At 33.2% G+C, this 20,402-nt stretch overlaps 7 protein-coding genes across 13 annotated transcripts in view; 4 read left to right on the forward strand and 3 right to left on the reverse strand.

Annotated features, from left to right (window-relative positions):
• Positions 1 to 168: 168 nt before the first annotated feature.
• On the reverse strand, positions 169 to 2,325 carry LOC105210568 (WW domain-binding protein 11). The gene is made up of 6 exons (XM_011181602.3): positions 2,134 to 2,325; positions 1,936 to 2,061; positions 1,782 to 1,879; positions 1,434 to 1,718; positions 499 to 1,373; positions 169 to 429 (listed from the first exon to the last, which is right to left on the reverse strand). The coding sequence occupies exons 1-6, from the start codon at positions 2,195 to 2,197 to the stop codon at positions 240 to 242; spliced, it is 1,638 nt and encodes a 545-aa protein (XP_011179904.2). The 5' UTR covers positions 2,198 to 2,325; the 3' UTR covers positions 169 to 239.
• Positions 2,326 to 2,432: 107 nt separating this feature from the next.
• On the forward strand, positions 2,433 to 8,046 carry LOC105210569 (germ cell nuclear acidic protein). 2 transcript variants are annotated; one of them, XM_011181604.3, is made up of 11 exons: positions 2,433 to 2,618; positions 2,692 to 2,823; positions 2,893 to 4,116; positions 4,207 to 4,788; positions 4,871 to 5,458; positions 5,531 to 5,872; positions 5,943 to 6,053; positions 6,106 to 6,298; positions 7,132 to 7,281; positions 7,448 to 7,555; positions 7,617 to 8,046. In XM_011181604.3, exons 1-11 carry the CDS (start codon positions 2,546 to 2,548, stop codon positions 7,864 to 7,866), a joined length of 3,753 nt encoding a protein of 1,250 aa, XP_011179906.2. In that variant the 5' UTR covers positions 2,433 to 2,545; the 3' UTR covers positions 7,867 to 8,046. The 2 variants fall into 2 exon arrangements, with proteins under 2 accessions (XP_011179906.2, XP_011179905.2); XM_011181603.3 differs by having other exon boundaries at positions 2,434 to 2,618; positions 2,692 to 4,116.
• On the reverse strand, positions 7,887 to 9,267 carry LOC105210570 (uncharacterized). Of its 2 annotated transcripts, none has more exons than XM_011181607.3 (2): positions 8,876 to 9,267; positions 7,887 to 8,808 (listed from the first exon to the last, which is right to left on the reverse strand). In XM_011181607.3, exons 1-2 carry the CDS (start codon positions 9,164 to 9,166, stop codon positions 8,026 to 8,028), a joined length of 1,074 nt encoding a protein of 357 aa, XP_011179909.1. In that variant the 5' UTR covers positions 9,167 to 9,267; the 3' UTR covers positions 7,887 to 8,025. The 2 variants fall into 2 exon arrangements, with proteins under 2 accessions (XP_011179909.1, XP_011179908.1); XM_011181606.3 differs by having other exon boundaries at positions 8,873 to 9,263.
• Positions 9,268 to 9,305: 38 nt separating this feature from the next.
• On the forward strand, positions 9,306 to 11,581 carry LOC105210564 (protein RFT1 homolog). Of its 2 annotated transcripts, none has more exons than XM_011181599.3 (7): positions 9,306 to 9,509; positions 9,607 to 9,821; positions 9,887 to 10,349; positions 10,409 to 10,672; positions 10,743 to 11,125; positions 11,180 to 11,300; positions 11,365 to 11,581. In XM_011181599.3, exons 1-7 carry the CDS (start codon positions 9,450 to 9,452, stop codon positions 11,500 to 11,502), a joined length of 1,644 nt encoding a protein of 547 aa, XP_011179901.1. In that variant the 5' UTR covers positions 9,306 to 9,449; the 3' UTR covers positions 11,503 to 11,581. The 2 variants fall into 2 exon arrangements, with proteins under 2 accessions (XP_011179901.1, XP_028895098.1); XM_029039265.2 differs by having other exon boundaries at positions 9,350 to 9,509; positions 9,581 to 9,821.
• A 317-nt stretch (positions 11,582 to 11,898) lies between these two features.
• On the forward strand, positions 11,899 to 13,953 carry LOC105210563 (uncharacterized). The gene is made up of 3 exons (XM_011181598.3): positions 11,899 to 12,171; positions 12,242 to 12,694; positions 12,856 to 13,953. The coding sequence occupies exons 1-3, from the start codon at positions 12,073 to 12,075 to the stop codon at positions 13,636 to 13,638; spliced, it is 1,335 nt and encodes a 444-aa protein (XP_011179900.1). The 5' UTR covers positions 11,899 to 12,072; the 3' UTR covers positions 13,639 to 13,953.
• Positions 13,717 to 17,140, reverse strand: LOC105210562 (UDP-galactose translocator). 3 transcript variants are annotated; one of them, XM_029039254.2, is made up of 4 exons: positions 17,020 to 17,140; positions 16,137 to 16,272; positions 15,950 to 16,069; positions 13,717 to 15,400 (listed from the first exon to the last, which is right to left on the reverse strand). In XM_029039254.2, the coding sequence occupies exons 1-4, from the start codon at positions 17,023 to 17,025 to the stop codon at positions 14,469 to 14,471; spliced, it is 1,194 nt and encodes a 397-aa protein (XP_028895087.1). In that variant the 5' UTR covers positions 17,026 to 17,140; the 3' UTR covers positions 13,717 to 14,468. The 3 variants fall into 3 exon arrangements, with proteins under 3 accessions (XP_028895087.1, XP_011179897.1, XP_011179898.1); XM_011181595.3 differs by lacking the exon at positions 17,020 to 17,140 and adding an exon at positions 16,599 to 16,738; XM_011181596.3 differs by lacking the exon at positions 17,020 to 17,140 and adding an exon at positions 16,363 to 16,520.
• The window catches only part of LOC105210657 (uncharacterized), an 81,470-nt gene continuing 77,845 nt past the window's right edge, over positions 16,778 to 20,402 (forward strand). The window contains exons 1-7 of one of the 2 annotated variants that reach the window (XR_008471416.1): positions 16,778 to 16,905; positions 17,485 to 17,568; positions 17,621 to 17,778; positions 17,832 to 18,428; positions 18,486 to 18,650; positions 18,715 to 18,855; positions 18,910 to 19,968. The gene's annotated coding sequence lies outside the window, so the exon portion shown is untranslated. Of the gene's footprint in view, positions 16,906 to 17,240; positions 17,411 to 17,484; positions 17,569 to 17,620; positions 17,779 to 17,831; positions 18,429 to 18,485; positions 18,651 to 18,714; positions 18,856 to 18,909; positions 19,969 to 20,402 lie in introns of those variants that run through there. The other variant, XR_008471415.1, reaches the window with a different exon arrangement.

Raw genomic sequence — 20,402 nt, forward strand, 5'->3', positions numbered from 1 at the left:
TTTGTGAAAAAATGCGAAAAAATGGGTTTAAACACATATTTACACGTGTTAATTGATTTGGCAACCCTCTTGCCGTGGTGAAGTTATGTCATATTTAGGGATACCACTAATTGTCGTAAAGGGTGTATCAATTTGACTATTCAACTAATGAAATACAATTATCATATCAAATCAACTAAAATTTATATTTTTCAAATTTATATTTGTTTATAAGTTATACACACAGTGTGTATGTGTAATTACAATAACCCTTGCATTTCGTTCATGAATTGCATATAGGCATCGTCCTTTGTGGCCGCTTTATTTGCTTCCGCAGTTTGAATGCTTGGTTCTTGAACCATTTTGGTCCGCGTACCAGGTTTTCGTGTTTCCTCCCTCTTTATGCGTAAAGTTGATGGTACGAAACGTGTAACATCTGCACTCAAATTTCTGAAAATTAAATATTTTATAAGCAAACTTTCATGAATTATTTTATTACATATATAATTGAAAATTTACCTAATCTGTGGTTTGGCTGTTATGGTAGTTACACCTTTACTTTGATCCTTATGCGGTTGTTGTTGATTTTTATGATGATGAGCCATCCGTGGTGGCATACCAGGAGGCGGTCCAGGAGGCATGCGTATCCCCATTCTAGGTGGCATACCACCCATGCCATGTAATCTTGGGCCAGGTGGTGGACCTGGTGGCATACGCATACCAAAGTTATGCAGAGCTCCAGGTGGACGTAGAGGTGGAGGTCTTAATATCATTGATGGTGCCAAACCGGCCACAGGAGGCATGGGTGGAGCTGGAACAGAGAGATGCGGTCCAACATGTGGGGGCACGGGTGGCAAAGGTATTGTGACAGGAACAGTCGCAGATGAATGAATTGCAGCAGCAGAAATTGGTACATTTGGTGGACTACTAGTTTCCTTTCTTTTTTTTTTAGGCGATTGTATAGCATCTTCACTTGCATCGCCACTGTCAGAATCATCTGAACTACGACTACTAGCAGGTGCACTATCATCATCGTCAGACTTTCCCAATTTGTTAGGCTTTTCGTCTTCATCCGACGACGAGGCCTCATCACCACGCATAGCTGCCTCACGCTCTTTTTCTTTTTTCTTGTGTACATTTTCCATTTCCTTCATAAATTCATCAATGTTTTGACCTGAGATGGCTAACATTCGTTGCTGCAAAGAATTCGGCTTACTTAAGGATTTTCCCTTTGTGGCTTTTAATTTTGGATTATATTCTTTCACATCGACTTCATCATCTTCGACATCTGTGTCTAAATCATTCATTTCGAGAAGATTAGGTGGCGGTCCAGGCGGTACACCTAAAAGCTCTTTCTTTTTGGTATCATTGGTTTTGTCAGTTGGTTTTGCAGTCTAGACAAGAATTAATTATTAATTCATAATTACGATTTGAATTAAATAAAAGTTACATACTGTTTCATTTGGTTTTTTTAAAATACCAGGTGGCGCCCCAGGAGCAAATGGTGGCAAAGACAGTGAGGTAGGAGGTGGTGGTAATCTGTTTGTAACGTGAAATGCCACAGTACCTGTGGAACCAGCATTTGGACCTTGTGTTGAAGTTGGTAGAGGGATTTCGTCAATTTGTACACTTTGTGCATGCTTTACACTTTCATAATATTGCTGCTTTTTGAGTCGTTTCTTTTCATACTCCACTTCTTTGCGTTTTAATTCTGCCCAATGCTCCGGTTCATCATTGTGCTGTAATAATTTCTTAGATGTAAATTGTGTTTTTTTTTAATGTAAAATTGAATGATTACTCACATAGAGGCGCATCACACGGTCGAAGGTTTCCTTTAACTTCTTCCTTTTATCCCGAAGAACCTTTTCATTTAACGGTGAAGGTTGTAATACATTATATTCTATAATATAATATCTTATTAAAGCACTTCAAATAAAGTCTTTACAGATTACAAACCCATTTCATCTATTTTTTCCATTTCTTCCAATATTTGTCCCGGGTCCTTATTTTTTAGAACAGCGGCCCGGACCATTTGTCTCTGTCGTTTGTTTTTCTTCAGCTCTTTTTTACGAGCTTCCTTTCCTGAAAACAATTTTAGAAAACATGTACAAGACAGCATTGAGGTAGGGTAAAATTGTAAGAAGGAATACGTACTTGCTTGATCAGTGGGATTCATATATTTTCCACTTTTAGTGGTATTAATAGAACGTCGTCCCATGATTCCTATTCAAATTTGTATTTTCCGTATATAAATGTTAATTTGGAACAATAATAATAATACGAATATAATTTTTATACCGGAGTACTTTGCTAAGCAAAGTTTGCTGTCAAACGAAATGAAAATATTGACAAAATTAATCGATATATTGTGCTACCACATTCTTGGACTGAATGTGAAATATATTAAAAAGTCATTTCGCTTTTCCTTTTAAATATCGATAAATGATAAAGAATACGACTCTGTAAAAGAAGAACAAGAACTGTTTTCCATCAACGCTTTGTATTTGAATTTGTTTTGTGTTCTGTGATTCTATTGGACATTAATACCTGCAATTTTGTTATCTAAATGGACGGCGAACCAAAATATAAACTCATAACCTGTGTTGATCCCACTAAAATCAATGTGCCTATAAGAGATAGTACGTTTTGATTAAGTTTGTTTGTGTACTGTTCGTATTTACATAAATCTTTACTGAATGTTTCCATTTTTAGGATTCGCGAAGCTTACTTTGTCAAATAAAAAGAAACAACAGGACATATTGGAATGCATTGAAGGGGATAGGGGGCCAATAAAACGTGTTAGTCGCAATCTCTTAGAAACCATGGATAATGCAACAGAAAAGTGTACTGAAACTGAAACTATATCTGTTCATAAACATATATCTTCTGCAACCACATTGTCCAATTTAACAGACTTTTCTCCGATGGACGATCAAAATGATAATCGTACCGATTGCGGTTATTTAAATGGAAATATTGAAGTAGCTTCCACACTTTCTGATATTCCACACTATGTAAATCCCCTGTTGCGTAGTGATAGCAGTGGAAGTAAAGCAATTGAAGATTGTGAGAATACTGATGATATGCAGCCATTGCATGTAAGTGAATATAATGACACAACTTCCGAGTATTTACCGGAATATGATATAACAACACTGACAAAAGAGGTGTCAAAAATGGCTGTGAGTGCGGAACATCTTAAAGACATTAACAATGAAATGATTAAAGAAACTACTTTATTGGTTTCTACGGAGAGTCAACGAATGAGCTGTGACTTTGAACATCGTAGGCTGCAGACATGCAATATTAATTCCGGAGATAAAAACCAATTAGCTGCAAATTCTGAATTGTCCCAATCTGGTTGTATATCTTTATTATCAACTGACGACAGTTGCAGTGCCATAACAATAACTGATAGCAATGCTTCTGAATTGATGGATTTCAATTTAATGACATCTGATATACCTGAAAGTGGCCAATCAGCGAATGCTTTCATCCCAAATACATTTAGTAATGAAAAAGCAGACCGGATGGAAGCATTTTTGCGCGATGTTTCGCAGCAGCGTAGGGAATTGGAAGCAAATCCAGAATTGAAGGAAGATGATTTTACCGTTTTAGGACATACTGATGTAATCAGTCCGAAAAAGCATATTAAAACAAATAATGCACATCAAATTTCTGGTGGTTTGGCATATGCGGCCACAGAATCCATGACTTCCATTGCAACAGACCTCTTAGTTGAAAATGACCATATCAGAATTCAGAGCATAGATCGTGAACCAAGTGTTCAAATAGACTCAGTTGTGGTAAAAGACACTCTATCAATGAGCAAAATTAAAACAGAAGATTTTTCATTTGATGAAATTCTTAATGATGAAAGCAAGAGAAACATTAAAGGCGATCCCAGACGATTAGCTGAAGAGGAAACTCAAATAAATTCATCTACTTCCCAAGAGGAGATAAACAATTCAATAGTATGTAGTGAAAAAAGTTACATTTCGAATGCAAGTAAGATGGATTTGCCCGAAGATTCTGTTATTATATCAGAGACGTCCAGTGAAGATTTAAACAGTCCTTCAGTTAACAATAGCAATTGTAGCAGCGAAGAAATAGTTACCAACAATTCTAATCAATCTGGTATGTGTAAATCGTGTTAGATATTAACAATATTAACAATATTTATTTATATTAGATATATATTATATGTATTGAATTTAAAATTTCTAGACGCTGAGAGTAACCAATCTTTACCACCGCAAATAAGTATCGGTAATATAAATATTTCTGCTAAGATTAATATAAAAATCTCAATTTCACAATTGGATAGCCTGGAAGATGACAGTGCTAATAATGAAAGCAGTAGTGCAGAAGAAAGTAATAGAGTTAATGAAAATTATAAAAGTATAACACCAAACTCCCTGGCTTCAAATAATGAAGTATTTAACACACCATGCAATGAGCAAAAGCAACATAGAGGTAGGGCAAACCCAGACGACTCCATTGCAAGTAATAATAATAATGAAGAAAATTCTGATGAGGGCGAACTGGATGTGAATTTTCTAACTCATGCTGAAAGACTTCTTAATCAAGTATACGGTAAAGCATGGAAAACACCGGATGTAATACGCACCCTGAAACGTACCAGTCGTACGCCAAAAAATACAGACTCTACCCAATCACCAAAATCAACTGACAAAGTGTCTTCATTTCAAGAAAGAAAATCAAAATCACCAAATACGGTCAACACTAGTGTTGGAAAGAAGTTGGATCAAAGTGTAGCGGAAAGCGCGCTTGATGATTTTTCAATTTGTACGTGAGCGATCAAATATTATAGTATCACAAAAAAAACAAAAAAATTTAATTTAGCTAAATAATAATTTTTATTTTATAGTTCGCCGAGATATAGTTCAAACGAACTTGGACTCTACTCGCTTTATGACTCCTAATCTACATAAGGATCAAACTGCATCAGAAGTTAACTTTCATAGCGAATCGCGTTGCAATAGACAACAAAAAGTACAAAAGGAGCAAGCCTTTAAATTACCAAGAACCGAAGTAAAAAAAAAAATTTCAACAAAACGACAACAGAATATTGTGGCAGCGGAACGTTGGCGTCAACTGGTCGACAACGATAGTGATACGTCAGGTGATAATGCTTCTGACGACGAAACATTAGATAAGACGCAGACTAACGAAGATTCACCTAATGATAATATTGAAAATAAATCTGATGAATGGAGCCCACCATCTGATGAAAATGAAGATAGTGACTATGAAATTCCACAACCCAAAAAAGGTGTCAAAGGACGCGGAACAAAACAAACAAATAAGACGTCTCCTAAAAGCAAAAGACCGGCTGATACTACAAGGAGACGTCGAGCGAAAGCGAAGAATAAGGATGATATAATTTACTTAGATTTATCCAAAGAGGAAGTAACTATACATGAAGGCGCAATGAATTCTCCTTTGGCCAATAATGGTAATATCAAACATGCAACATAATTATATGAAATTTTCTGAAAAGCTTTTATTTTCTCTCCATTGGCAAAAGATGCGAATTTTAACACCCATTTGGAAGATATTTTGAGGACATGCAAGGCTATCGATAAAGCCAAAATACCAGCTACGCCTACAACTAATACGAAATCAAAACGAAAGTTATTCACTGCGAATTTCGGAGAAGAAGACGTAGACTTAACTATTGCTGAAGGTGGTGTGCAACCGCGAACTCCTGTTAGACGTGCTCAAACAACTGAGGACGAAAAACTTACGCAGGATATGGAAAGAGTAAATATTAAAGATGGTTCGGGTGGCTTTGCAATATTTAATAAACATTTAGAAGCAATAAAACGCGGACAACCTGTTTTCAATATGACTCCGACCAAGTCGATGGGTAATTCTACAAATTTAGTACTTATTGTTAAAATTTGTTCGTAAATTCAATATTTTTGTTATACATCCAGACACTCCGCATCAAACAAAACCAGCAAAAATATTGCGGGAGAAGAACAAGCTGCCAGAACAAATATTCCCGACACTTAAAAACAAATACGGCTTCCTTAAATCGCTTGATGGTAAATACTTCAATTTGCTTGTTGGAAAACATATTTTTACATCCATTTTTAGTCTGTGTGGCGAAATCCCTTTGTGATCCAGAAGCGTTATGCTACCGCGAAAATTATCGCACTAAGAAGGAAGAACTGGCGAAGTTGCTTTACGGACTCTACAATGAGAAATTATTTCAAAACAAACTAGATGTGCCACTTCAATGGAACAAGAAACTGTGCAATACAGCTGGAAGGTGTTTAAATAAGAAAAAGTATGTAGCTTAGATAAGTATAAGCTATTGAATTATATATGAAATTTATATAATTTTATGTGTCCGCAAAATTTGTTAAGTTTTAAAAATGCCAATGATTAACTTAAGAAATACTATATAAAAAAAATTATGATTGCTCATACTGAACTCTCAGTAATTTAAACTGAGAGAACTTAGCTATTAACTTTCTCGAAAAATGAGTAGATTTGTATGTAAATGTGTATTTATATAAATATGTTTCTTTATATATTTTTTTTTTAATTATATACTATTTTAACATGCTTTTTATATAACTTTTTAATTATTTTTTTTATATATTTCAAATTTTTTTATATATCTTATATAATTTTTTCATATAGTTTTTTAATTATTTTTTTATATATATTTTTTAATTATTTTTTTAATATAATTTTTTATAATTTTTGTATATATTTTTTTAAATTAATATTTTATATATAATTTTTTAAATTAATATTTTATATATAATTTTTTAAATTATTTTTTTTATATATTTTTTTGAATTATTTTTTAATATATAATTTTTTAAATTATTTTTTCAAATATAATTTTTTAATTACTTTTAATTCTTTTTTTTAATATAATTTTTTTTATATATATATTTTTTTAATTATTTTTAATTCTTTTTTTTAATATAATTTTTTTTATATATATTTTTTTTTAATTATTTTTTTTTAATTATTTTTTTATATATAGTTTTTTAAATTATTTTTTCATATATAATTGTTTAATGTTTTTTAATTATATTTTTAATTTTTTTTATTTTTTTTTATTTTTTTTTATAAATGTATCTATTTTTTTTTTACATTTTGCAGACTGGGCACGCGGACAAGTGTAATAGAGTTGAGTGAGAAAGTTCTGACTAGTGCTGATCGTTTGCGGTGTACATTAATACATGAATTATGTCATGCTGCTACATGGATATTTAATGGTGAAGGTGGACATGGGAGTACTTGGAAACAATGGTATTTATAAAGTTTCTCACATAAAATTTTACTACAACTTAACATAACAAAACATAAAAAAGTAATACTTTTAAATTATTATTTAAATAAGATAATAAGAACTAATTGTTACTTATGTCTTTATAGTATGGCAATGAACATATTCATATTTTCATTTCCTTTTTAGGGCGTTGAAAGCTAATCAGGTTTTCCCAGAAATTCCTAAAATCGGTGTGTGTCATCAGTATGATATCGAATATAAATACACTTACAAATGCACCTTATGCGCCGCAAAGTATGTTATAATTACATTTTTTTTGTTAATAATATAAGCAATACATACATATTTTCCACAGATCGCATGCTCATTCAAAATCTAAGAAAGTAGAAAATATAAGGTGCTCTTTCTGTCATGGCGCCATTGAGATATTTTTAAATAAAAAGGATAAAGACGGTAATATTTTGTCAACACCTGTACGTGAGCCCACGGGTTTTGCAAAGTTTGTGAAGGATAATTACAAACGATACAAACGTCCCGATCTCAAACATGCTGATGTTATGAAAGTATTAAGTACTGAATTCGCCGCTTTAAAACTGCCAGAGTAAGATAAGTAAGTCGACAAACATTTTGAACAATAATAACGTGGGTTTATTTTTACATAAAATTTGTGTTTCATATACATAATTATATTCCTGTTATTATTATAATTTTGAACTTTCACGGAAATAATATATTTCTATGCCTTTAAGCTTATAAATAAAGTTTTAACAGCACTTTTTGCATAATCTTTGCGTTGTTTGCTCATCGCTATTAACATCTGTAAGCAGCACTTCACATATTTCAGACACATTTGCACCGAGACATATTTGCATGGACTCTAACTCTGCAAGCATATCTGATATACGTTCTGGCGTTAAAATGTCAACAGGCCAATGCTCTTCGCGTATAAGCCTTGTCATTAAATACATTTTGAGGTCACCGGTATCATCCACTATCAACATTTTTTGTATATTTAATTGCTCTTCATCTATGTATACGAACATTATACGCTTTTGATGTGGGGAGCGATGAACTCCCCATAGCGTTGAAGGCAAAACTACCTCAAAAACACTATCAAAGAGGTTGTCAAAGGATTCTACCTCTGGTATGGGATTGGAACAGTTTTTATTGTCACTTAAATTCTTCACAACGATATTTTCTTTATCCTGTAGATTATCAGTTCCATCATCTATATCCAAATTTTGGTTACACTCATTATTAGTGTCTTCTATACTTTGTGTTTCAAATTGCTCAGCGTCCTCTTCTAGGAATTCCGAGTTTTTGTGCAAAATATCTTCAATGTTTGGTTCATGTTGAACTTCTAGAATTTCAACAACATTGCGTATACATGACCTTTTACATTTCTGTTCATGTACGACAACTTGGTTATCGTCCAAGCTTACTTCTTCAATGCATCTTTTATTTATAGCGTCAGTATCTTTAGATTGCTTCAAAACATGTGGGATATGATTCTTTTTCGATTTAGCTTCCCGCTCGTTGTTTGTGTCCTGTAAATATTAAATATATAAAATATTAATTAATAAATGATAAATAATTTAAATTGATACTAACTACTTTGTTGATTTGTAGATTTCTTGTTGGTACTACATTCGGTTTAAGTCTCGGTCTCTCCCTTTCGATTAGGTAGACTTCTCCGCCAATGGTATGACTGAATGCCTGTAAAATATCTTCTGGTTTAAAATGATATTGGCAAATTCGCCAAGAACTTTTAACAGGCTGTGATAAACTAGGTATCGCTTCAAGCCATTTTTCCAATAAATCTTTTCTTTTGGGAAAGCTGAACATAAATCGTTTAATTTGGTCTTTATTGAATTTTTCACAACCCGGTACAGAACAATAAACCATTTTTATAATATTTAAAGCCAAATTTATTAACAAAAAACCAAAACAACATATGAGTATAAACAAAGTGTATTTCTTCTTCTTCGCTTAAGAAACTAATCACAATCTATAGAATCAAAATGAATTATTGTGAATGTTTTACTTAAGATCAGCTGTTCAATTCATTGACGTGTTTTTGCGCTGAAATTTGTTTATGCGTCCAGAAATTGTTACTTCTATTCCCGGTGCCTAATATAATGTAACTTATATTACATTATAACAAATTAAGTTAAGAGAAACGAAAAAAATGGACCGCAATGTGCTCCATAGCAGTATCCTTAGCGGAGCTTTTAGTATTATTTTCCAGGTATGTTTATATATCTATATTTAAAACAGCTATAAACAAATATGTAATTGGTGTCAATAATGGCTGATAAGCCTTTTCTGGTTTTGTTCTTCGAAAGGTATTATGTCGTATTCTTACCTTTGGCATAAATGCTTTTATTGTACGGAATGTCGGACGTGATGTGTTGGGCATTATGAATGTACGTTTGCTTCTGTTGGAGAGCACTTTACTGTTTTTATCCAGAGAAGCTTTTAACCGTGCAGGATTGAGTGCTACTACTCAGCAACGTAACAAATGCTCATGGGCGCAGTTAATAAATCAAATGTGGCTTACGTGAGTTTACTAACTTTAATATTAATAACATTGAAATGTTAATAGATAAAAACAACTCTTCTTAGGGCACCTACATGTATAGTAATATGCATTCCTTGCGTATACATTTGGTTGCATCTGCTGTCACCTGTTGACGACCAATACAAGCTGCAATACCAATTTGGCTGCTATGCAATGGCTTTATCCTGTATTGTCGAGTTATGTGCCGAAGCCCCTAGTTTTGTAACACAAGTCTTCTGTTTTGTTCGTGTACGAATTGTCTTGAATACCCTACATATATTAGTCCGTTCAGCTGTATTTCTCTGGATTGTAATAAATGACAAAAGTGTCGCGATTAATGCTTTTGCAATAGCGCAGTTAATGAGCACTGCAACAATTATATTTGGAAATTACGGCTTTTTCTACTTCTATATTCGACGACTAAATCAACAAAAACAACAACTTGATAAAAAATCTACTAGTAATGATATGCAAGACTTCCCCTTCACAAAAATAAGTGAGTTTTTCCCTGGAGTTATGAAGAATGAGGTGAGTATGCTGAAATATTTATTGAAATATTTAACAAAATATCTTGTAACTTATTATAGGGAAAATTCTTCAATACAGAACTGCAAATTCTTACCTTAAGCTTTGTTAAGCAGGGCGTATTGAAACAAATCTTAACGGAAGGTGAGAAATATGTTATGTCTGTAAGCCCAGTACTCAATTTTAGTGAACAAGCTACATATGACGTGGTGAATAATTTGGGAAGCTTGGCGGCACGTTTTATTTTTAGACCTATTGAAGACAGTAGTTATTTTTTCTTCACGCAAACTATTGCTCGTGATGTCGTTTTGTACAAACAAAGTCGGGTAATTTCCAAAAAAAAAAATTGTCGTAAGTTTAAGTTCATTAAAATTATGCTTGTATAATTCTTTGCAGGAAAGCGTTGTACAAGCAGCAAAAGTTTTACATAATTTGTCGTTAGCAGTCACATCGATTGGATTATTAGCTTTAACATTTGGTCAGAGCTATTCTCATACATTACTTCTGCTCTATGGGGGTGCTGATTTTGTTGCCGGTGGATTGCCTGAAAAATTGTTACAGTGGCATTGTTTGGCTATTTATTTCTTGGCAATTAATGGCATAACAGAGGGTTATATGTTTGCAACGAATACAAGCAGAGATATCGACAAATATAATTACTTAATGGCTATATTCTCCGTGAGTTTTCTAATACTCTCTTATATTTTGACAAGCTTCCTAGGACCGGTTGGGTTTATATTCGCCAATTGCATAAACATGTTCTGTAGGATATGCTACAGGTTTGCATCAGATAAATCTAATTTGAAAACTAATTAAGTTTTATACATTTTCAGCACTCACTTTATATATCGACAATATCAGCCAACAGAATTAATGCCACTGAAAGGTTTGTTGCCTGGTAAATGGTTTATCATCACGCTTATAATAACTGGCTTGTTTTGTAAATACGCATCGGTGAGTTCGTGAAATGTACATATATACAACAAATAAATAATTAATATTTTATATTACTTTTTAGTATTGGCCAACGTCAATTCCAGTACATCTATTGTATGGATTTTTAAGTGTTTCTTGTTGTCTGCTCGTTTGGACAATTGAAAACAGAGAGCTGGTTAAATTAGGTTGGCGATATGGACAACGAATTAAAAGTGATTAAAAAAACTTATTAAAAACGAGTTAAATATAAACATAGCACAATGCCCTATAAATAAATTAATAGAATAAAAAAGACAATTTTATTTTTGCAAATTCAAATGTACAACAACAATAATGTAATATTTTAAAAAATCTTTAAGTGTGACTTCAAAGTGACTTCTTGTTTTTGATAAGTTCGAAATTATTGAATATCTATCTGTTATCAAAACGCTTTATTAATATTGATAGGTGACCTAGTAACATATATATATATATATATATTTAGTACCAGTTACATTTATTTTTATTCGTTTGTAAGTTATTATTGTGAATAATGAATAAGAGGAAGAAGCAGGCGAAGCCAAGTAGTTTCGATAACTAGCGTATATCGTTTTCATTGTTTAAAGTTTACTCTTCACTATGTAAAAAAAAATATAGTAATCCTGATAGAGATTTTAATGAAAATTTTTTCTAAAACAATATTATCATAAATTGTTGGTTACTACTTCCGCTGCCAAATCGTTCTATAAATCTGTGAAACTCAGCAAGAAGTGGATATATTATTTTCTAAATAAACTTGAGTTTTTGGAAAATGAAGAAAGTTGCTCGACTGCGAATTGCACAGCAGGATGATGCTACCAGTAATGCTAGCTCTGAAAATATGGCTGTTCGAACAACAGGACGTATAAAAGTTAGTATTTTGAAATAAAATCATAAAAAGATAATATAAATGTATATTATTAATTACTTGTTTTATTCAGAAACCCAAAGCTGTATTTGATCCTTCTGACAATTATTTGCCACGTTCACAACGTGCTAACAATGCAGCAACGCATTCTGGCGGTACGGGTCCGACAGCAACAGGAGTTTCTATACTTATAGATCGAAAACGCGAAACACCAACTTCGCTTTATCAAGATTCACAGCAAAACAAACGTCTTTCACAATCCTCAATTACTTCGACTGGTACATCTGCTAGTGAAATCGCGTCCACAGAAGTTGTATGTGATGTTTGTCAAAAGCGTGAAGCTAAGCGTGGTACGCACGCCAGGAATAAATTGATATCTTGTTTGGAATGCGAAAGACGTGTACATAAATTATGCCTACCGGTGGATTTTGAAGATATTGACATTTTGCGTCAGAACTACAAGTGTGAAAATTGTCGTACATGCGAAGTATGTGACGCTTTTAATGACTGCGAACCAAAAATTAACGTAAGTGTTTAGGTCAAACAATTTCGTCTATTTCCCTAATATGTATATATATATATATATATATATATATATAGTTTTCTTGTATTCTATTGTTTAGTTATCATTCACAAAATATTTGAAAGTATTAAATTCAAATTACATATTTATTTCTCATTGTTTAGCAACCAATGGTGACGTGTTCTAAATGTGTTAAATCTTATCATCTGACCTGCCACATCCCCAATGTGTTTAAATTCCAACAGATTTTGCGATGGAAATGCAACAAATGTCAACCATGTATGAATAATGGAGGTTCTGCTTTGCCAGTGAAAACTATAAGGGAGATCATCGGTGATGATCCACATCGCTCAAACCGTACTCAACTCCTTCAGCAAAATCAACAAAATGTAAACATTGCCGAAGCTGCAGCTGAAGCGAAAAGTGCTGCTGCCAAACTTTCAACACAGGTTGTGCAAGTAGGTAACGACAATGGCCAAAAGCAAGTCAAGGGTATAGAAAGTGATGGTAGTTGCGTAGAAAGTGGTGGTAGTAGTACCACAAGTAGTAGTAGCACGACCAGTAGCAACATCACTAGTTTAAGTGGCGAAGCAAAGATTGATGATGTTACCACCGCATCGAAGAGACCGAAAACAATTCACGAAGAAACTACAAATAATAATACACCGGTTATACGATATAGTCCCTACGAACCCATAGATGTGCCCGATGTAAAAGATTGGAATGCTGAACAAGTCGCTACATATTTTGCCAAGTACTTTCCTAACGAGGCGCACGTTTTTAAGGAACATGAAATCGATGGAACTTCACTGTTGTTGCTTAAGCGCAGTGATGTTATTAAAAAGCTACCAATTAAATTGGGTCCTTCACTTCGTATTTACAGTTTAATATTAAAAATACAGACACAATTAAATGATCCAACACTCGGTTGGAATTGTGGACTTTAAGGCTAACTAATGTTACTACCGTTACCACTAAATATTTTATTTTCATGTTAAATACTGGTTTTTGAATTCGATTCTTGAATAACTTGTTTAGTTTTTTTTTCTTTAATATACATTTTACGTTTGGTTACGAATTTTGAATCTTTCTTTAGCAATTTGCATTCATATTTGTTAAAAATATATGAATGCGCCCAATACATAGTATATAAAGGTATATATACACACAACAATATAAGTTCACAACACGTACTGACCCTGTGCAGTATATATTGGTTGCGAAAGGTGAATTTGTAATATTTTCCAATGTCAATTTATTGTGAATAAACAATACTGTTAAAAGTAATTTTCAGTTAATTAATTAACGGAATATTTCAACATGACTTATCACTCCTTTATAAGGTTCGTAGCATTTCGAGTATGCTATTTATTTGCAAAAAATTTAAAAACTTTAATATTTTTAAAGTGTTTCAAACAAACACTTTTTTGTAATTTAAATAACTAGATCATACATAATTTTATATTCAAATCATTATTATTACTATAAAATAAAAACTCTATTAGGCGTTTAAGTATATTTTCACATTTTATATATGTGTAGGCATAAAAGCGTATGCTTAGAATTAAATAGTAGTTGTACGATTAAGTAAATTGCATTCAATATGAAATGACTAACTAAAAACGTTCTAAGTTCGCAGTTGGTTTTCTTTACCAATTACATAATTAGAAAAATTTACGTTAAACCGCTTTGATAAAAATCAAAACACTTAGGGTAATTGCATTTCGAATACTGTAAACCAATTGCTTAAATTTGTTTGAAATTAAAACACCGAAACCTAAACTCTGGGCAGAAGTTTTTCCTCATCTTCTGACTGCGTTGGATTCATTTGTGCTGCATTAATTGTTGTCTGCTTGGAGTTTCCTGTTGACTTCTTGGGATCATATCCATACATGAATATCGAAGCAATAACTAATCCAGCACCAATTGCAAAACGGAAAGTTAAATTGAAATCGAAAATATATATAGATGCTACACATGAGACGACTATGGCTAAGGAGGTAGCAAATCCTTTTAATATGTTATCTGCATATTTTACCACGACTGCTACTATAAGTCCGCCACCCGCCTGTAGAAGTATCAAATACCAAATGAACAAGTCATAACCATGGAAGAAACCGGCGTTTGTGATTTGATGTCCATCATTGATGAAGCAAGTCAGCATTCCAAATGGTATGCTGAGCAAACTTAGTTGCACGTTGCGCATCCATACGGATATATCGGCACCTTTGAGAATTTTCTCAAAGTATATACCAGCGAAACCAGATAGAAAACAAGCACCCAATGCTGCCCACAATCCGAGCATTCGATTTTGCTCCGGTCCAGTTGGCGGTGCACTTCCCGCACTATCATCCACTGTTTGCGCTAATTGCACCATCACAACGCCAACAATAAGCAATAATAATGCACCCCACTGTGTATTGATAAGGCGACGTCGCAGTATGAATACAGCAAACATGGCTGTTGTAAGTATTTTCAGTTGATAGGTCACTTGATAAGTGGCCGCATCCAAATGTGAAGCCGACACGTAGAGCAGATTATTTTGTACAATATAAACTAGCGAAGGAACGCACACTTTGAGAGTATCCACAGGATTCGCAATAATAGTTTTGTGCAGTGTATGTACAAATTTCTGTGCATCTTTACCCTCTTCATTGAATACCAAAACCAGACAGGTGACTAGCTTAACTATCTCCGACATAAGCACAGCTATAAAATAGGAATTGGATATAATAATACAATTAAGGTTAAAAGTAAGGATTAATGTGTGTTCATGAGGGAGAAACAGAAAATGTACACACATACATATATGTACCTACTTAAAGAATCATAAAAAGAAAATGTCAAGTACACAGTTCACTAAATTTAATAATTGCAAAGGCATCTTTGAACTCTAATCATAAGAAATATGTGTTATTTTTTGTTAAATTTGCAATTTTTGAATGCTTTTTTATCAAATTATTAAACTTTAAATATTCATACGTTCATTAATACAAAGAGAAATTCCTATTTAAGTACAGTATTAGTAATACGGAATTGTATTTTATAAGCGGAAAAAGTGCTTTAAAAAGGTATATGTATGCCCACTTTCTGATTAGAAATGCGGAAATGTTTCTTATCACATAAGAACAAATGTTTGCTTATAAGAATGTAAATATGTAGAAGTATATTGGTATGTGTGTATGTACATATGTATGACTAACGAAAGGGAATTTAGAAGTTGTATTTAACTATATTTGATAGAAAAGTGTTACGCACCTGTAGAACTGATGAAAATGTCTCCGGGACGCGTACGTGCATAACGCATACTAAGTCCAAGTATAGCATTTTGCAACGTTAATGTTATTAAACTGATGTACTTCAAAGTGTTGGCGTTTACTAAAATTACACGTATATATTTTTTATTTAAGGAAGTAAATGGATATACATCATTCTACAAACTAACCGTGTATATTCATGGCAGTTGTTGGTATAGAAGTTGTGGTCATTGAAGTATGGGAAGGAATTGTAACTACGACCGATGAGTTTTTCCGGCTACTTCCACCAATGTCCTGTATTTTGACTTGACTACGTCCAAACACCTGTAAATTATTATTAACAATTTAATTATTTAAGTGAAAACGAGCATTTTTTGCACTTTTTTTATCCAAATTATAACTCCATTATTTTACCGAATCAGACACGTAAACAGAAAATTCAGCATAAGAAACAATGCCGCAAAAGCAAAACGCACAAAACAGGAAAACAAGCAAAAGGGAAGTGAAGAATGGTGCACATTGCTCGGCAAGAAGATGCAAATTAAGAAGTAAACAAAAAAGCACAATTTGTTGCTAACAACCACATTACAGCGGCGTCACATTATCACTCGTATATATGTATATATATTTATATACATATGAATACTCACTTCTATAGTTTTTTGTACTTGCACCATTTGAAAGTCTTAATTGGTGAATTTACTTTCACTTTTCAATTCGTTATTCTAGTGTTCACTTGAGGCATAAATTTTTACCGCCCAATTATGTGTTTTAAGTGAAACTAAACCATAGCCAAATATTAATTATTTGTGCAGCTCCGAGCAGTAAATAATATTTATTCAAGTGTTGCACTTGAACATTGAAAACAAAATGATCGGCTGATGTACTGCTATTGTCGTAACATTGAATGAATTTTGCTTATCAGCGTATTTATCTGCATGTGTGTGTTTATCAAAGGTATTTTGAAACATGTTTGTATGTATAGCACATATACACCTTTGTATTTATTTAGTCTAACTTTGCTCACTGTAAAGTTCATTGTCTTACTAATGTTTAATATATTTCACTTGCATCCATATTCCGTCAATCGGTTGGCGCTCATTTACATTTCAAGGTTAAATCTAAAATGATAATGGCGGAGAGAAAGATGTCCAAGAAGCGATAAATGTCAAAACTTATATGTTTGAAACAGTTATATCAGAATAGTAGTGAATTATTTAATTCATAAAATATATATATTTATTACTTGTAATTAACAATCTCACAATTATTCGAAACAGAACGGTACAAAAATCTACGCTTAAAAATAATAATAATTGAAGTGTGGCAACTTTCTTTATTGACAACAGCTGACGCGGACACACGAATTTCGCAATTGTTAAATTTTATAAACGTTTATTTCACATATTTACGTTTCACTTCACTACATAAAATGAATTCCATCTTTACTGGAGAGTTTCCGGTAAATAATATTAACGAAATTATTATAAGCTATTATTTCTAAATTTTATTTCGTCTAAATTATACGTTTTTTAGAATCTGGATAAACAATCGCTCGACAAATTAGTATTTCGAATACCAGCAGACGATGGTTTAACGCCAGTTTCCATGCCAGCTTTGGTAATACTTTACTTTATACATTAAATTACAGTAAATAATATAACAATTTTAGCATAAACACTGGGCACCTCGTGCCAATTTTACAACATATGTAAGTCTATTGACTCAATATGGTCGCGTGAAAAGTGGAGTTGAGTTAGAGGAATGGCAATACAATTCAAATTGTTTTTGCAAAGATATGCAATTCTTGTTAAACTGTCGGCACCATGAGTACGTAATAATTTGTCCATGTTATTTAATAACTAATTAGTGTGGCATTTTAGGTTTTGGTCATATATGGTGTTTCAAAAGACTGCGCTAGCCGCGATTGTTTCGTTTTTGCAACGGTCGACACCATTTTATTTGAATGTTTGGTCACAAATTGTTCAACAACAAAATATTATAGATATATACGAACAAATACTAGAACTTGTGCTGCGTATCGTTTGTCGCCTTATTACCAATCGTGAATCTGATGAGGCTTGGTTAAGTGTTGAGCATCAGCGTGAATTGATTTATAAAAACTATTTAATATCGGTGCCAATGTTATTCGATTTGCTTATGGCAGTCGGAGATGCCGATCCACAAAACACCGTAGTTTTGCGACGAATTTTCGATTCGCTTTTGCGTATTGAACCAAACTATAAGCAGGATCTACTAGCGGCATTATCGTTTTTTCGCACGGCATTTCGAAGTATACAAACGCAAGCCGAAAATGAGGGATTTGAAGGTGCCGGCGGCGGTGATTTAGATGAGAATGCTGAAACCCCATATGATGATGTAGCTTTATACACATTAGACTGTGCTTATTCACTAAGCGTGTTGTTAGCTGTTTGCCCCGAAGTGCAGACTTTATGCAATGAAATTAAATTGGGACAGAGGTGCGAAATTGTATATAATATAAATGTATATATTACTAACTTAATTTTTATATTTAGTATTTCACAGTTCTATGACAATACAATACCATTTTTGTACAAAAATATATTCCTTATAAATGAGGCTGCTACAAGTTTGGGCTGGCTTAATATGGCGCGTTTAGAATATTTAAAGGCATTTCGTAGTATAGCTTACAGCTTTGTCGAAGCAGTCATGGCGAACCCGTAAGTATTTTTTCCATATTTTTATTTTTAATTAATCTGTGCAAATATATATATTAATTTTCAGAGCGGAGAGTATGACAAATGCTGAACAACTTATAGGATTACTGACAGAGTGTCTTTCAGAACAGACTTTCGTTAATGATTATGGCCGTTTATATCCTGTTGAATTGGATGTTGACATACTTAAACAATCCTGCAAGAACTTGTATGTATAAAATGGTTTAGAATATATAGTTAATAACTATAAATTTCTTTAAAGGGACGTATTTAAGTCTACATTTGTTGTGCAAGGATATCAGCAAGAATCAATGTCTACCAAGGAGAAGAACAGCACTAAACCGAATAAAAAAGCTAAAAATGCTGCAAAATTAAATAATAAAAATCCCCAAACATCCAATAAGGACACGAATCAGACCTCTTCCACCGCTGCAGTTCAAGAACGTGACATTGACATAGAAGTAACGTCTGTATTGGATGTGCTGCCACATTTGGGCACAGGTTTTGTTCGTCGTATACTATCGCGTTATGACAACAGTGAAGAGGCAATTGCCGCTATACTTGAGAACAACCTGCCGCCCGATCTAGTGAATGCAGATCAAACGGAGGTATATATACCACCCGATCCACAAGATAAGACTTACCAACAGACTGGCGTTAAACACTTTAATATCTATGATGGCGATGAATATGATGTCATGACGCACGATAACCCGAAATGCATTATAAAACAGGGTAAAGGCATGCCGAATGCACCGAAAGACGCTGCACAAATGCTGGATGACAAAAGTGATTTAGCTGAATTAAAATCACGCTACCAAGCATACACACTAGTCAGTGAAGGTGAAAGCAGCAATGATGAATACAACGATGAATATGATGACAGCTATGAAGCGCTATTGGAAAGTGAGACACGTGTAGTTAAATCGAAACAGCTTAAAGCTGGTTTGGCGAATGTTGAAGATGTATCCGATGATGAAAGTGAGAGTGACGATGAAACTGCAGAGGATAAATCCAATTTGGATGCACAATCTGAGCGTAATAAACGACAAAATTTCTGTGAAAATCCCGAGGACATTCGAGCTCGTTACGAAGCTCGGCGACAGGCTAAATGGGGCAATCGAAATCATGCCGGTAATTCGGCTAACAACAATAAACCGCGTGATGTTGTTGGCGCGCCAAAAGGTCAAGGCCAAGATAAAGATACTTTAAGAAATCGCGATAAAAAAGAGAAAAATAAATCTTCTCGCGCAAATCACAATCGCAAAATGGGTGCAGCATTTAAACGCAGCAAAGGCATGATGGGCTAGCAGTGTTTAAGGTTTGTGTTCTCTGCTATGGTTGATTTACGTAGTGATTGAATTTTAAAAAGAAATATTTAAGAAATAAAAACATATATATAACGAAGTTTTCAAAGAATTGAAATTTTGTCTGCCTTTGTTTTTAGTCGTCACGTTTATCCAGTATTGTTTTAATAACATTTAAGTTTTATAATAATACAATTTTTACTTGACCTACGCCAGTGCCATTGACGATATAGTAAAATGGTTTTTAGAAGGCACTAAACGGTTTATGATGATTATGTTATTTATTATAATGCTATTTCGCTTCAATTTTGTACAATTGAGTTCTAAATATTAGTTAATAGTCTCTTAACTATTTGAAACAATTCACAATCTATTCATATCTTAATGGAGTTGTAATATTTTCTGTATAACAAGTATTAATACTAAAATTATTCGCATTATTTTTTAG

This window comes from Zeugodacus cucurbitae, chromosome 5 (genome assembly GCF_028554725.1).
Source record: "Zeugodacus cucurbitae isolate PBARC_wt_2022May chromosome 5, idZeuCucr1.2, whole genome shotgun sequence".
NCBI lineage: Eukaryota > Metazoa > Arthropoda > Insecta > Diptera > Tephritidae > Zeugodacus > Zeugodacus cucurbitae.